Genomic DNA, 17,500 nt, shown 5'->3' on the forward strand with positions numbered 1-17,500 from the left:
AGGCTAATGTATCAAAAGGCATTTTTTTCTGCAATCATAGGATCAACTTTTTTTCGCTTATTTTTTGCAATTATTTGAGGCATTACCTAGTGTTTACTTGCACTTTGTCCAGAACAAATTGTGGAGAGAGAGAGAGAGAGAGAGAGAGAGAGAGAGAGAGAGAGAGAGAGAGAGAGAGAGAGAGAGAGAGAGAGAGCGCTAAGCAAACGAACAAGAGCAGCCATAGATCATTCATTTGTAGAGCAGTCATTTGGAGACAAGGTCTTCTGAGAGTGACACGATCAAAGTGGGACAGAAGCAGAGCCTTTTAACAAGTGTGTCCCTTTTTTTGTTCCTAACCTCCCTCTCTCTCCCTGTTCCAGACTCCATTGTGATCGGCTTCTGGGTGGGCCTGGCTGTGTTTGTCATCTTCATGTTCTTTGTTCTCACTCTGCTGACAAAGACAGGAGCCCCCCCGCATCAGGAGTGAGTGAGGCAGTGTGCACTCCATGAGAGAGCTCAGTTTAATAACAGGACCCTAATACACTACTACTGCACTACTACCAAATACACTCTCACACACACACACACACACACACACACACACACACACACACACACACACACACACACACACACACACACACACACACACACACACACACACACACACACACACACACACACACACACACACCATTACCAAAAAACGCACCCACACACACACACACACACACTCACAGATGAACACTTTTGACCGTAATCCAAGGTACACACAAACTAAATTCCACACGAGGACAGGTGGAGGGACTCTGTAGCAGAGAGACAGTCACGCATTGCAAGCGTCACTATAGCCCACAGTATGCCCTGCTGGAACAAGAAAGACAACAACCCTGCAGGGTCTGGCCATTGGCAGCGCAGATCCACAGCTTGTCTCTCCCATATTGACTTGTTGATTCACAAAAACAATATCAACTCTGTATAATTATGATTAACCCGCTCTGTTCTGGCTCCACTACCATTTCCTCCTAATTTTCCTGACGCGCTCTCTCTCTCTCTGTCTCTCTCTCTGTCTCTCTGTCTCTCTCTCTCTCTCTCTCTCTCTCTCTCTCTCTCTCTCTCTCTCTCTCTCTCTCTCTCCCTCTCTCCCACTCTTCCTCCCACGGTTCGAGCAGCTTGTCACGCTTTAACAGACTGGTCAAGACGAAACCTGACCTCACAAACTCACCATGCCCTCTTCTAATTGGCTGCGGAGAGCTGTGCTCCCTCTATTATCTCCACCCCAGCGCCCCCACAGCCATATTGAGGTGTTCCATTGGTGTTCCCAACCTGTCACGGAGTCTGTGGTGAGCCACGCACGGGGAGGAGAAAGGCTTTGGCATGGCATCGGTGGTGGAAATTGGACCAGAAATAGAGTTATTCCCTCTGCGTACGCCTCAAGGGCAGAGGTGCTGCCTGGGGAGGTTTTTTAAAGTTTGCCAAGGGAGAGGCGTATGTTATCCTTTTTCCTTCGTTTTGTATTTGCGCTTTTATTGGACTGACCCATTGTAGAGCCGACATCCAAACACAGGAAGGACAGATTACTAAGAATGAAAGAAAACAGGACTCTTCTTGTTGCGTTCTCCTTCCTTGAGCGAGACAACAACAAGCCTGATTAAAAACCACAACCTAAGCAAAGCGTAGAGCCTTTCCCCCGAGGTCCTCCCCTCTCCTGACCCCCGTGTCCCCCGTGTGCCCCCCTCCCCAGGAACCCTGAGCCCTCGGAGAAGCGGCCCCGCCCTGGCAGCGCTCTGGAGGACTTCCCCCTGCCCGACGACCCGGAGAAGGCCTTCTCCCGCCCCCTGCTGGGCGAACCGCGCTCCTTCTTCCACTTCTACATCAGCGAGGAGCCGCACCCCCAGCACCCTCAGAGGCGGAGCGCTCCGGGGGAGCAGGGGGGCCCGGCCGGGGACCACCCCAGGACGGGGCCTCAGGCCCGGGGCCGGGGACAGCCCGACGGCCACGGGGTCAGGGGCATCAGCGCCTCGGTGACGGAGAGGGTGGCGGACGAGGAGGAGGAGGAACACGACGACGCCGGGCCTCGGCCAATCGGAGGAGGCGGCAGGGGAACTCGGAGGTCTGCAGACACGGAGGACGCGCTCATGTCCCACTTTGACATCCCCAACTTTGTGAACTCAGAGTCGCCCAGCACCTCGCTGGGGGACGACGACCTGTTGATCTGTGAGACCGCCCTCCCCCCCGACAGCCCCCACAGCCGCTCCCAGGTCCTGGAAGCTCACCACTCCATCGCCTGAAGACGCCCAGCCTGGTTTAATCATTTAATTACTCATCAACCCGGTTCACCTTGGTGTTCAAAGAGATACCGAGACGCCTCATATATGCTCCTCCTCGCGTGTTTCTCCAAGGGATATATATGTAGCCTCTTGCACCGTCTGATGTCTTTGTTTGGTTTTCGTTTGCGGCACTCGTAAAATCGGAGTAGCCGAGAGCGGTTGGGATATATTTGAGAAGACTACAGTATTTGGTTCAAAGGTGCAAAGTTTTATTTCATAGCCTCAAATGGGGAACAACTCTTCAGTAATGATGATTATATTGAGGCCATGGAGGAGTTACAGGGGGTGTGGGATAGCTCAGGTGCTACTGTGAGAGGGCCATTCTATGTTTGGGAGAGCCCGGCTGAATCAGCCTGGGGGGGAAAGGGAGATGTATTTGGCCGTTGGCCTGTTGGTGTCGTCGTTTTTTCCACTGTTTACAATCTGTGTTTATCTGAGGAGCTGGAATCAACTCTCTGCATTTTGCGATGGGAATAAACGTGATGTAAAACAAGTGATTCTCTCAGAGAAACACCAGAAAGTGCCAAACGACATGTAGCATCATATAAATATTTAATCTATGTAAAAATATATACAATCTGTCTTTTCAGATCTGCGTTTCGTTGGCTACATGAAAACATGTTTATATTCCATCTCTTGAGGTCAGAGATTCGATTACATGGGAATTTATAAAAAATGAATCCATGTTTTCTCTGGTGTAGGCGACCCTTAACACATTTGCTTCTTATTGCCACGGCAAAAGAATGATACAATTAATGAGATGACAGGGGGAATATAAGAGATGGACCATGTCTTGGGTCACCATCTATTATTGACGTGTCGTAGGCAAACATCAAACCCTGTGCAATGTCTGCCTCCTCTTTTTAATCGCCAATTCTCTGTATATGTCTGTTGTACTCTGGACAATTACCACACACAACCACAAACAGACACACACACATGCACACGCACACACCAGCAGGTTTATGTAAAGCTAGCTGTGGATCTAATCATATGTAATGTGTGCCTGAATGGCACAGACCTCTTTAGTGATCACCAGAAGGTAATTTTCAGGGAACAAGGCCGAGGTGTATCTTCAATGGATACCGACTGCTCCAACTCCTAATTTGTCTAATAAAAGGTTGTGCTGAGAATGCCAGTGAGTCCATCTGCAATAACAAGACATTCAGGAGGGCAAATCAATCACTGTGGTGATGAAAAACACCCTGTTATGGGCTTCCTTGAATATTATACGCTAGGGATTCTTCTTCAGTCCATTCACTTCCTCATCCTCTGCCCTCTTGCAATATATTTAATGTTCTTTAAATAAGGCAGTGGGATTTCTAACGACTCAGGCCTCCCAGTAGGCCACACACAAGGGCTTCCACTATCACCACAATGTTCTCTACAGGAGAGTCAGTATTTTCAAATTGATGATCTACAGAGGACCAATTAAGAATGGTGATCTATTTGGGTTCTTGGTTGCCCTTGGAAACGGTGCTCATACTAGGTCACTAGAAGCTTCTAAAACCGTTGCATAACATGAACTTCAACATGCTCTTTTTCAGTTTCTTCCATGGGAAAGGAAGGAGAGAAATGATTGCTAACTCTCTTGAACATTTCTCTGGTTGCATTGTTTTGCATTTCTGCAAAACAAAAGTTGTTTGATTCTGCAATAAGCATTCTTCCTGTGGGCTGGAATATTACTCATTCGTTCCTAACTCGTACCAGAGTCACATCAGCTAAACACAAATGCAGGGCAACAACAACAAATGAGAGCATGTCAAAATGTGTTGCCGGTAAGTGTCCTAATTTCCCCATTCCAATTAAAAAACGACTTCCCCGTAGCAGTGTGCACACTAAACTATCAATTAGGTGCCATTCAAGGGCTCAAAGAACGCAGAGGGGCTGGAGAAGTAATGTGCTGTTACAGTATAACCATAAAACCCTCATCTTATTTAATAAAACAAAATAAGAGCATATTATATATGTATTTAAACAACATAGCCTGGCTGAGAGGAAGATTCTTACAAGTTTGAAAGAATGGTTGCGGTGTTTGGAGAGGCCGTTCAATTTGCGCGTAGGACTACTTTTCAATCCAGCCCTTAAGCAGAGCAAGATGGCCCTTTGAACGCCAGCCACACGGAGACATGTGGGCTGGAGCCACGGTGGAACCAGAGGCCTCGTGCCTTCTATGAGTCACTCTAAAGAAACAGGGAAGGAATGAGTGCATCATAACCTAAAGGGAAAGACTTACAAAAATAAACGACTTTCACTTGCGCAAATGTGCACTTAATCCCAAATTATTTTAGTATAAGACTAAAAACAATTTTCATAGTTCATACCGAGACAAGCTAAGGTAAAAGGAACGACTGCAGGTCTGCAGCGCTCGACCGTGATCTTTCCTAACAGGGCTGGGTTCTGAGCCTCTCTTTCCTAACAGGGCTGGGTTCTGAGCGTCTCTCCACACTGCGGGGGGCGATGAGTGCTGGCAGCCAGTGGATGGGGCCATGGAGCGAGGGGACTTTCTGTGAGCACCTTCCCTCAATTTCTCTCGATCTCCGAGAGAGAGCGAGAGAGAGCGAAAGAGAGAGAGAGAGAGTGAGAGAGAGAGAGAAAGAGAGAGAGAGACTATTAAAATTAAAATCTATCTCAATGTGTTTTCACCCTAGTTAAATAATGGTTAAATAAAACAAATAAAAATGTTCTAAGTATCTAAATGTATCTTATTTTATTATTGTTCTCTGGTAATGTGAATGTAAGTTGTCCACTGCAGATGTAAATGAGCCTCTTGACTAACACATATTTACAATGATATTTGATGTGCACTACCTGAAAAATAAATAGAACATAATAGTTTCCCAGTACTCAACACACTACTTTGGGCTTAACCGTGTGTTGATTCAAAACCAATTACAGACAACCTTACAACACATTACAATATATAAATGATCAACCCCAATACAAAAAAACGCTTAACGGAATTGTTTGCAACACACTGAACCCAACCAACCATTACGAGTTTAGAGACATTCAACATAGGATAAATGACCCCGGGTCATCGATTTGCCCTCTTGGTTGCGATGGAGGTCATTGGGCAGAAGCATGGTACCTCAGAGCAACACACTCAAAGGACCACAGTTCAGGTGCATACATGAAAAGCCACAGATCACATCTGTAATTCGTAGCTCTCAATCCTTTTTGATGGGTGAAGAAACACACACACGAAGGCACGCACGCACGCACGCCTCTTGTGAGTAATGGTGTAAATGGCAGCTTTTTGCTATATTTGTAACTACTAATTGAGAACTAAAAAGAGCACAAAGGATTGGGAGGAGGAGGTCTGTGTGGATCTCTGAACAGTCTGTGGGAGCTGGAGGGACAGGAGAAGGCTCACATCTCGCAGTCATTCACGGCTCAGGTGATTTACATTGCAAGGTCTTTAAATGAGAGCTTTGGATACACACTCGTCATAACATTACAACGTATTATATTGGATTATATTACATTACATTAAGTTAAATTACATTATATTACATTACATCATATAACTTTACAAAACATGACACTATATTTCATTATATTACATTACATTACATCATATTACATTACAAAACATTAAATCACATTACATTCAATCAAATAACATTACATTACATCATATAACATTACAATACATTACATAATTGTACAAAATATTACAATATATAACATTGCATTGCATATTACATTAATTGTATTACATTATTTATATTTAGAATTCATTCTAGTATTTTTGACAATGATAATATTTTTGATAATGATTCATAATGCAGGCTTGAAGCTGTTTGAAGGGCGGGGGAACACACTACAATGTGACTTGTTTACTTGACATGATTTAAGAGCAGTGCTGTTGTTGTTTTTCCTACTTGTGTGTGCCTTGGGCTGTAGGGCGACTACAAGTGCTGGGCAGCATGGGCTGCCCTGCAACTGGGATAATGATGAAGGAGACATATTTAATTATACAGGCTCATACAATACAAAAAAGCAGGCCAGTAGGCGTCTTACATCGAACACAACATGTGTTGTTTACTGGGTCACTGGTTGGCAGGGCACAATATGAGGGAGTGTGTCAAGGGGCACTGGTAACAGGCCCAGTGTCCCTGTGGGAGGAATAGAAATAAAGGATCCAACCCTGTTGGTAAGCTATGGTGTTTGTCATAATTGCAAGGTAGGCCTACTTCATGCAAAGCCATGTTTAAAACTTTAATGGGCTGAGACTAGACCGGTTTCAGCTTATGTTGCAATCAATAATTCAAGGGAAGAGAGAGAGTGACTAAAGAGAGAGAGAGAGAGAGAGAGAGAGAGAGAGAGAGAGAGAGAGAGAGAGAGAGAGAGAGAGAGAGAGAGAGAGAGAGAGAGAGAGAGAGAGAGAGAGAGAGAGAGAGTGAGAGTAAGCCAACTTCAGAGAAATACATTGAAACGTGTACAACTAAATAAAACAGATGAATGAACGTTAGTTGGTGTGCCGTTGAGTCGGGCGTGCATGTCCATGTGGGGTCATTATCCACCGGTCTCATTTGTTTATAAGAATGGTAGACCCAATAGCGTTGCACAATAACCGTCATGCACTCTGTGTGTACGCGCGCGGAGCCTCGGGCGATTTACCTAGCCCGGGCGGATTCCAACAAGGCTTTGAACCAGTTACATTGTCATTCGACTTCATCAAAAATAATTGCAATGGCTCCCCGCTGCGATATTTGACGTTGAAGAGAGTAAAGGGTCTGAATATTCATCAAGTTCCAGGGGCTCCTGGGTACCGAGGGGGATGAGGAGCGGTTCCTCAGGAACCGTGCAGCAGCGACAAAGGCTCAATTTTCGCCTTTTACTATGGATCGCTGAACAGGTTCCAATAGTCGTCAGCTGAGAACAAGAAATACCATCATGGTAAGATTGAGCATGATGTATTTGAATAGTGTTGAATAGTCAAATGAGCACCGTAGGCCAATGCATGTGAACGTTAACATTGACTATTGTCTAGTAACTTATGAAGCGCATGCAGCCTCCCCATTCGAAACAAGCTAAGGTAGAACATTGTTTATGAAATAGGCTTTAAGTCGTATGCCATAATAAAATAATAGGCCTACAGCCTCCGCCATTAAGTTTATCCATCGGTAGAATAAATCTCGATGACAGCAGGGTCCAAAACTATTCAAATTAGAATTGACTAAAGCGATATTTATTTAACATATCATCCTGATGACATATCAAAGATAGGCTTATTGACGTTCCCACGAATGGACTGGACGCAGATATCCCACATTTAAAAATATTTACAATAAATGCATAATAGCCTCCACTAACAGGCCTGATACAATCCCATCCCATTTATACAGTCTGAATTAAATTACGGTTGGTAATAATACTCTTTATCTGATGTCCGGTGTGTTGGAGTTCAGCACCAAGTTTAAAAAAAAAGTATCTTGCTCCACTAACAACAAACTGTGCGCAAACTTTTATCTCCGAAAAATGGGCAGAGAGTATTAGAAGCCACCCTGTGACGTCGTTTCTCTTGGAAAAGTTGCGTTGGAGCGGGCGCGCGCTTTGTGGGCGTGCCCGGCCGAAGGCAAAACGGCGCTCGCGCGCCGCCACGCATACCTCTAGTGACTCTAGTGTCTTCAGGAGAGTCCTGCAGAAGGGAACTCTTACTGGGATGGGACGACAGCGGATTGCAGCTGACCTTCAACTGTCTGGCGGGAATCTAACTGACTGGCATTCTCAAAACATGTAAACTGTCGCTTTTTAGGGATATGCGTGAAAAAAAACGTGTCTTTTGTAGCGTAATTGAGGGTGAGTTGCAAATTAACCTTTTTTTTTTTTTACTAGGATACCACTTTGCCAAGGCATTACAACTTTTTTTCTTTAATGCTTCTATTTTATCATGTAACAATATCTGTTCTATGGTCTGTAGGTTTTTCTGCTTAGTTTTTTGGTTTAAACCAAAAACATGTTCACATCCTACGTAAAGAGTCTCACTGATGTGGTTTTTCCTACGGTAAGCTGAACGAGTTTAAGCTGATTGTAATGCTGGGAACTGCACGGCTATACTGAAAACATTTTGATGGGAAAAAAACACAATATAACATATGTGTACCTATAAAGTATAGGCATACAAGCTTCTGTTATCCGTAACATATTGCACAATAAGTGACCTTTTAAACATTTTAGAAAAAATCCTGCTGCTTTCTGTGTCTTCTGTACACTTATATCACTTGAGTCAAAGTATGCTTACATTTGACTGAAGCTTGATTGGACTAAAGCATGACTAACTCCCATCCTAAGCACATTATAAAAGTATTAATCCCCCCGTCTGTATTCATCAGTCTGAAAGTCCAGAAGAGGAGCCGAGCCCGGGGGTCTTGGGGCGAATCGGCAGCTGGTTCTCTCCGTGGAAGTCACAAATCCCCAGGGATCTTGAAATCGAGAATGCCACCAAAGCGAGCGAGCAGGGCCCTGTGCCAGACACTGACGCAGCGAAGGGAGGAGCAGCGCGGGCTGAGCCTGTGAGAGAGCCCGCCGGAGGAGGCTGGCAGAGGAAGGAGGGGACAGGCGCTCGGAGCTCATACCCAGAGCGGTCGTGCCTCTCCAGGGATCTCTCCTCCTCCACGAAGGAGGACGCCGCCCGGTCTGCCCGCAGAGACGGCCCCCTCTGGTCCACCGACTGGGAGCCAGCAGAACCAGGGCCCAAGGAGGAGGAGTTTGTGGATGCTAGGGAGTTTCTAGAGGGGAGGAGAGGACAGGGCTGGGAGCGGGAAGGAGGTGGCCACCGTGGGACGCCACTGACAGGAGATCCCAGTTTGGAGCACAAAGCCAGTCCTCTGACGCCTCGGTCTCGCACACGTGTGCTCGGAGCGGTGGGGAAGCTTGACGCAGTCCACAACCCGGCTCAGAGGAACGCACTCAACCACTCAGGCAAGAAGCTCCACGTGTACCTGGAGGAAGAGACAAGTGTGATTAACAGTGGGAACAACTCCGGGCAGGAGGTGGTTCGCGTCAGACTAGAGAAGAGCTTCGATGTTCTCGCCAAGACCAAGTCACTGGACGCTCTCTATTCACCACGGAGCAGCGGCCCGGAGCGGCGTGAGATCAGGAACAGGTTCTGTCTGAGTGCCCCGGTGGATCTAGAGCTCACTGCCCCCTCAGACACCCACAGGGAGAGCCCTGGGACAGAATCGGAGGAGACAGATTCAGACAGGATGGGGCGCAAAAACACCAGCCGGAGAAAGTCCAGGAAGCTGTCTCAGGGAGACGTGGAGGGAAACTCCCAAGAGAACACACCTTCCAAGGCGTGTCAGGCACTGTCAGGCTCCCCCTCAGCCTCAGGTGGAACGTTGTTGACCAAAGCTCCAGGGGTGGAGACTCACCTGGGGAGAGCAGCAGGAAACTCCGCCTCCAGTCAGAGCTTATCTGAGGGAGGGAAAAACAAGACTTCGCCCACAGCTATTCATAGAGAAATTCCTCTGGGTAAGCAGCCAAAGGGACATTTAGGCACCGATACTACCAGTTGTACTGGCACCATCGTGGCTGCAGTTGATGGAGAGGAAGACATGGATGACAAATTTAAGTTGGAGAGGAAAACTGAAACAGCAGAGTCCAAACGCAAGAGTATTAAGGTCTCCAGAAGTGAGGTGAAGATATTTTCGAAGAATGTTCTTGTAAACGCTGATTCACAATCTGGGCCCAGAAGTGGAAATGTTTCAGAGAACTTTCATTCAGGATTATCAAAACCTCAAGATGCAGTCAAGGATAATTCTGAAACAGAGGTCCTTGCAAGGTAAGTTCGCTATGGTTTGAAGTTTAACGAAGGGAGTTGCCCAGTTAAAAGTTTGTTTATGAATGCAACAAGCAATGATAAAAAATCACAACCACTGAGCTAAGAGATTCCATTTTAAGTAACTGAGAAAAACTAGCATTTGGGCTTCAATAATAATAATAATGATAATAATAATAAAATATAACCGCAAGCGGTGATTAACAGGGTCCAAGCAAAATTAAAAGTCAAGAACACACTAATGGAAGATATATAAATACAACATATAATTGTCATATTTAAGGAAAGATGTCCCACTTTTAAATCTGAACTGCAGCCTGATTCACATGGTCAAAATGTCTATTGATAAGCACACAACATCCAGAAAACTCAAAGCACACATTTCTCAAGTGAGTTAAGGGCTTTCTTAAAAGAGTACAGATCTGAAAATTTGCACTGTTAATGGTATCCACCTAATGGTAGCCGTATGGTAGTTATTCTATAACAAAATGGTTATATAGGCAAAATGGGCTGGGACTGTGGACGTCTGGCTTTTCTATGAAATTCTGGGAAAATTAAACATTTTTAGAGCAGAAGACCAGTGTGAAAAAGATGCATCTGATTTCAGAGATTAATATGATGAAATAATTTTGAGTCCAGGTCAATCTAGTAAGGAGAAATAAGGTTCATATTATTTTTTTTAAATAGCGCCACCTTTGGGTGCAGTACCACAATTTGGATTTATGGGTAGTGGGAGGTATTTGTATCCGCCTAATAATAGTTGTATGTTTTTTTACACAAAAACATAATGGTCACATAAGAAAAATGGGCTAACTGCTCCAACTTTATTGGCCAATATTTCTCAAATGGAACTAAATTAAACAAATTCTGTTCGATGATTTTTGTGAGGCTTGGTCTAATGATTTTATGTGGCGATTTTGGTGAATTTTTGATTATTTTGGTTGCCTGTGAATCTTTTAAACATGTTTATCTTTAATATGAAATTGTGGGAAAAGTAAAAAAATGGAGGGCATAAGACCCGCCTTTCATAAATGCATCTGATTCTAGAGATTCATATTCTGGAAGTATTTTGAGTCCAGGTCAATCTGGTGAGGAGAAATAAGCCTTAGTCATGATTTTCTTTACAATAGCGCCACCTTTGGGTGCAGTACCACACATTTGGGTTTATGGCTAGTGGGGGTTATTGGCAGAGGCGGAGTGGCCGTCGGGACGATCGGGAGATTTCCCGGTCGGCCGGCGAGGTCAGGTGGACCGGCCCGCAATTGTGTAGCGGCCTGCGAAGTCAGTTGGACCGGCCCACAGTTGTGAGCGGCCGCGAAGCGTCTGCAAGCCGGCCCTGAGCATAATTTATTCCCCGTCAAGACGCCGCGAAAATCCCCGAAATAAACAATATATATCTCGGCTACCACTATACCACTTGCTTACTCTCTATGTCTCATTCATGGTTTTTTTTATATTATTTTTTTTACTTCATTTAATTCTTCATTATTCAGGCGTTACAGACGTTTCATAGCCATAAATAAATAATACGAACTACAGTTTACTTTAATTTGTTTGTTCTTGAATTGACGTAGAATGGAGCAAAGACTCCTGGGATTGGGAAATGCGTTTATCCAATAAACAGCTTGCCGGTCCATTTTCGGAAATGTAGGGGGATATATGAGCGGCCCCACGTCTAATGGAATGACCCTAAAGACACGTCAGACAGAGAAGGCGAGCAAGTTCGTGGTTGCTTGCTTTTGTTTACCGGCGTTGCTATGGTTACCGGTCTTGTAAGGAAGTGCGCCAATTCTCGGAGTGCCAATTCTCTTCCGCACAGAGCAGAACTGTGGCCTATTTTACACATTTTTATTTTCTTAATTATAATTAAATCATTCATTTTTACCGATTCTTTTTTTATTACTGAAAAATCAAGGGGGGGGGGGGGAGGGCCGGACCGGGGAGGATTCTCCCGGTGGATATTAGTGTCCCACTCCGCCCCTGGTTATTGGTAACCATACCGGAAAATGTCAAGAGTTTTCGACTTATGGTATAGGCTGCAGTATGACTTTTAAAGAATTTGATGGGGGAAAAACAAGCAATAGGGGACCAAGCAGCTTCGCTGCCCTGACCCCTAATAATAATACTACCCATTGAGGTTATTTTTAAAACATACTTTAAGAGTTCGTTTTGCTACAACAAAAAATGCCTTCCCTAGGGAAAAATACAACACGCTTAACAACTCTTTATATTTATAACCAACATCAGTCATAATAGAATACACCTAGCCTGGGGCAGATAATAAACAGATATAACTAAAGTTGTTCCCTATTCACCAGTAATGTGCTATGGCTATGTTTAAAGGATACCAGCTTGTGGCTGATATTAATCTATTTTTATTTTTCCCCAGAAAAGGGAACCTGGGGATACTGGAGGAGGAACCTAAGGCCGTGATTGCAGGTCGGATTGCAGATAAGATCAGCGTCTTCGAGGGACAGAGATTGGGGGCTGTGAAGAAGACCTTCCATACTACAAGGAGTGCGGATGTCTCTCCGATCAGGGCCGCCTCTAGATCACTAAAGAAGGACGACGTAGACGGAGGCAACAGGTCCAAGTCAGAGGAGCGCCTTGATGACGGCAGGTCCAGTTCAGCTCCACCTGAGAAGGCAAGGACCGTTAAGGAACGGGCGAGAAACATAGAGGCATGCAAATCCGAAAACAAAACACCAATGTCTCCAAAGGTTGCAATTCGAGGAATGTCTCTAAAAACCTCCTCTGTATCTTTGAGAGCTGTGTCAAAGCCATCCCAACTGGACATTCAGGACAAACAGGCTGTCAACGAGAAAACACCAACTGCACTCATATCCGAGATAAAACACGGTGTGCCAGATGGCACCGTTGAGGCCGTGAAGCTTTCAGGTCCTGAGCAACTGCAGGCAGACTCTGGAACTATACACCCCAGAGAACTCACAGAGAGGAAGGATCTACTTACGACTAAGAACAACATTGAATCAGATAGACCAGTGCCTGCTGACTCTGATGAACATGCTAATGAGATTAACCCCGAGGCTAAAACATCTAGCAAGACGGGTACCCGCTCTAAGAAGAGGAGGAGTAGAGACCTTACCAGTCCTCCGAATGGTACGAAATCTGACGGTTCAAACGATAAGCCCTTGCTGACTTCCAGCCAACAGGATAAGGAGTCTGCCAGCATTGGGCCGTGTTCACCCGTGCGGACTCTAACAGATCCAGGCATGGTTCAATCCAATAAATCTCTCGGTAAAACTGCTGTGGAAAAACACCACGCCACTGGTTCCACCCAGCAGGTTTCAGGCAAGACAGTACAGTCTCCAGATAAAGAGCCGGGCTCTAAGGATGAGGGCAGAGACCAATTACTAAAGGGGCAGGGGGGATTGTTGAAATCTGTCACTAAATATAAAGGGCCCGATACTGACACTTCCCAACGCAGAACAAAGCAGCCTTCTGATGTAGGTCGTTTACCTGGGAAAATAGACCCAGTATCTGATCAGAAGGGGGAAGGGGTTTCAAAGGGCAATAGTAAAGCAGTCCCCTCCCCCACATCCTCGATAGTAGAACAACCTCTCATTGAGAAACCACCAGCAGTGGAGCAAGGTGCACCAGTTGCTCCTGTTAAATCAGAGAAGCCTCCAAGTCAGGCTGAAAGCAAAGCTAAAGCGAGTGTTAAACAACAAGTGGCAAAAACAGAAGCCATCGATCAAAGTGAAGATGGATGTAAACAGAAAAATTTACAATCGAAAAAGAATGACACCAAAAATGTTCCTCATGTTAAGGACCAGGCCAGAGAAAACGTTCAAGAACAACAACTACCGAAGCAGCAGCAAATTAGTGTGGATAAGGTCACCACAAAGGGAACGGCTTCAAACTGTCGAGAGACCACCACAGACACAGAGAAAAGTAAGGCTGAGAGTGGGAAAAAAGGAGGAGACAAGCCCTCCAAAAACACTTTAAACTCGGAGCCCAACCAGTCAGAGGCAATGAAGAAAGCATCTCCCCCAAAGCAGTCTGTTGATTTACCTGCTCTTGTGAGGGAGTTACCCACCGCCAAAGGTGGAGGAGTGAATGAGAGGGCGGCCCCTGCAGACACCCACACTGTGCGTGTGAGTGACAGTGATAAGGGGCCTGTCAAACCAGCCAAGTTGCAGAGGACTACAAATGAGTCAAAAAAGGATTCTGCAAAAGTCAGCAACAAAGAAACAAAGGCAGCAGTGACCGCAGTGGAACTACAGTCTGAATGTTTGCCTGTAGGAAAAACAGAGACATTGGCTGATGACTCACACACACAAGAAGCTGGTGGTTTAGTTGCACAAGAGGCATTTGGTTCTGATCTACCGGTTAAAACAGGCACGGCGGTGAAACACGTGCCTGAAAAAAAACAACCTCTGCCTAATGTTAAATCTGATGGCAGAGAAAAGCCAGAAAAGCCCAAATCAGTTGAAAATATAATTTCTCCTCACACTACCCTCCCTAAGCCTATCAGCCAAGATGTGGCGGAAAAACCAACTGGGAATAAAAGCATGACTAACAGTTCTTCAACAACAGGGGTCGAAAGCTCTCCGAAGATAATGACTGACCCGTCTCACGCGGCACAGCTTAATGATTCACAAAAGCTACACCATACAGTGAATACTGTCGGATCAGCTGCTGCCACACAGGAAGTGGAGCAGAGTCCATGTGATAATAAAGTTACTGTACCTAGCGTCACAAACACTAAGGAGACGGAGACAGTCGATAAACGAAACCTTGAACAACAGGTGATATCTTCGCCCGTTGTTATGGAAGATATCACTCTAATATCGCAGCCTGTCAACAATAACCCCGGGTCAGCCTCGTGTGCGCCTGAGACTGCTAAACAATCTGCTGGGAAAGAAAACGTTGAAAGTGGCCCAGGCTCTCCCCAGCGCTCCCCTCAGACCAGGCTGACTCTGCCAAGGGGGCTGGGAGCAGGCGACTCATCGCCCCAGCGGGACGCCCCCTCCAGCTGGCTGGATGTGGACTTCCCCAAGCAGAGGCTGAGGCTCCCGGATCAGCCTCCGAGGCTGGGCTACTCCTCCAGCGAGAGCAACCTCCTGGACACGGCGGGGGAGTTGGGCGACGACGACTTTGTGGAGAAGATCAAAAACCTCTGCGCCCCCTTCTCCATGCCGCCGCGCAAACACAGCCACCTGCGGCCGCCGCAGCCCCCGTTCGCCATGCCCGCCATCAAGGAGGACCGCTTCGAGAAGACCTTCGACCCCGATCAGTTCCAGTTTGGGCTGAGGAAGAAAACGGCCAAATCGGGCCCCAGTCTGCTGGCCAAGCTCCAGAGCAACGAGACCAAAGCCAGCCTGAAGCCCGCCAGGGCTAGCATAGCGGACCGGTGCATCCTGCTCAATAGCATGGACTCACGCTCCCGGCTCAGGGAGAGGAGCTTGGCCCACGAGGAGAAAGAGGAAGGGGAGGAGGAGAGGACAACGACATCAAACGAAAAGGAAGAGAAGAAAGAGGAGACCAAGGTGAGGTCTCGCTTGGAGGGAAGCAGCATCCTCAGCAGCCTGAGTGCTTCCAGTGCCAGAGGGAAGAGAACCGGTCTGGAGGCCCTCCCCCTCTCTGGGGTTGCAACATCTAGCGTAGGCCCCCAGAATAGCCTGTCCCCTGGAGCTTCCGCACCGCTCCTGCCTAGCCCTACCTCCCCAGCTCCATTGGCTGAGGTCTTGGGCAGCCACCACCCAGCGGCTCTGGCTGACAGTAGTGGCACCCAGGCTGGGCAGGCTCTGGTCGGTGAGTCAGCTCCACTGCTTCCCTCCTTTAACGACATCAAGCTGCCCGACTATTTGGAGAAGTACCTCCCTCGAGAAGGCGAAGCAGGAAGGGAACAAGTCAACCCAGAGGTTAGTTTGGTCATAAACATTGTATTTCTTTGAATGATGCCTGCGGTATGCAACTGTGTCCCTGCACCTCTATTATTGTCATGAAAATAGTTATGTCATTAGGGTTTTTAGTTTCGCGAAAGTAAATTCAGATCTGCAGAGAAAAAGGCAAGAAAATCGACCTCATGTACAAAATGGTTGCCGTGCTCCTGCAGTGAACAGCCACCTAGTGCAGCTGTTATGATATACATGCATCCTTGGGAACAAGAGTGTTATGCGTCTGTCATTAGTCATTGCATTCTTACAAGCCAGAAAGCCAGTCCAACCACTCTGTCCGCCTTGTTTATACAACAGAAGCCGGGGGTCGTGATGTCATCAGCAGCCCTCGAGGTTGCAACAGAAATGAAGAAGAAGCCCGGGCTCCCGGTCGCTGGTGGAATGCTGCCATGTCTACCTGCAACCCCCGCAGTCCCACCCCCTGCACAAACCAAGCCCGCTGCGCCCTCCCGGCTTCCCCCAACAAAGCCGCTACCACTCCCACATGGGATGCCCACTGCTGATGTGAGTGTTGGGTCCCCCCCCCACCCCCCCCTTTACATGCACCCTGTTTTACCTATATGCGAGAGTGTGACTGCTACATTTCCTCAGGGGGTTTGAGGCAGGAGGGGAACCCAAATGCAGATGTGAGCAAACTGAAAAGCATGTGAGAAGGGGCTTTGAAAGATGTTCCAACAGAAAGTCATGCAGGCAGTGTCAAAGCCAAAGGTATAAGACCAATAGAAACAAACACGACAAGAAGTGGGTAGGAACTAGGGAACCTGAATAACAAGGCACACATGTGAACAGAGTTGCTAATCACTACAGCAGCGGCACACATTTGACTAACAACACAGTCATGAATGGGGCTGTATTTTGACATCATTACCACAGGGAAACTAAGGCCATATACTTGAATAAAGATAAATCTGCAAATGGAGGGGGAGGGGGGGTGGAGGTAGTCTAGTGGCAAGAAAGAGCTTAGGGTTTGATTCCCAGTGTATTCAAACAACCTGTTAACAAGAGGTTCAACCCTTTTATTCTGAAGGGCCATTGTATGACATGTAAGGGATATAGATCCTACCGGCTCTCTTTAGATTATCCTGCTTATTACACATCTACTTATTAAAGAAAGACATAATTGTACAAAATCCTCATCATTGTATTGATTTGGAAATGATTGACATTAGCGTCCTTAGACGTCAGTTATTTCTAATATTCAGAAATAGCTGACGGCTTAATGCTTTGGTTGACCAATCAGAATCAAGCATCTATGCTGCATCTTAAATAATCCATAGACCCAAAATGTTTGTAATCTCACCCTTTTAATGAGAGGTGATAAGTCAAGCATATCAGGCTGCGTCTCTGCCAATTTGTTGCTGTTAACATCTGGCTGGGAGGCTGCAACCCTCTTCTGCTGCTTTGACAATCATTTTTCTATTAATTTGTCTGCAGACCGGAGTCCCAAAAGGACCTCACAGGCGTCCAGGAAAGGT

General features: G+C 46.4%; 2 protein-coding genes across 6 annotated transcripts in view; both read left to right on the forward strand.

The window, feature by feature from the left end:
* LOC130374526 (melanocortin-2 receptor accessory protein 2A-like) overlaps nt 1-3,804 on the forward strand; it is a 4,374-nt gene extending 570 nt beyond the window's left edge. For both annotated transcript variants that reach the window (XM_056581332.1, XM_056581333.1), the window contains exons 3-4: nt 363-465; nt 1,727-3,804. In XM_056581332.1, the coding sequence (XP_056437307.1) occupies nt 363-465; nt 1,727-2,273 (650 nt within the window). In that variant the 3' untranslated portion in view covers nt 2,274-3,804. The remainder of the gene's footprint in view (nt 1-362; nt 466-1,726) is intronic.
* A 3,098-nt stretch (nt 3,805-6,902) lies between these two features.
* Nucleotides 6,903-17,500, forward strand: part of LOC130374112 (beta/gamma crystallin domain-containing protein 1-like) — a 31,366-nt gene continuing 20,768 nt past the window's right edge. The window contains exons 1-6 of one of the 4 annotated variants that reach the window (XM_056580699.1): nt 6,903-7,217; nt 8,242-8,325; nt 8,654-10,104; nt 12,491-15,989; nt 16,323-16,529; nt 17,460-17,498. In XM_056580699.1, the coding sequence (XP_056436674.1) occupies nt 8,278-8,325; nt 8,654-10,104; nt 12,491-15,989; nt 16,323-16,529; nt 17,460-17,498 (5,244 nt within the window). In that variant the 5' untranslated portion in view covers nt 6,903-7,217; nt 8,242-8,277. Of the gene's footprint in view, nt 7,218-7,251; nt 8,121-8,145; nt 8,326-8,653; nt 10,105-12,490; nt 15,990-16,322; nt 16,530-17,459; nt 17,499-17,500 lie in introns of those variants that run through there. The other 3 variants (XM_056580697.1, XM_056580700.1, XM_056580698.1) reach the window with 3 other exon arrangements.

The sequence above is a fragment of the Gadus chalcogrammus genome, chromosome 21 (assembly GCF_026213295.1).
Source record: "Gadus chalcogrammus isolate NIFS_2021 chromosome 21, NIFS_Gcha_1.0, whole genome shotgun sequence".
NCBI classification, from domain to species: Eukaryota; Metazoa; Chordata; class Actinopteri; order Gadiformes; family Gadidae; genus Gadus; species Gadus chalcogrammus.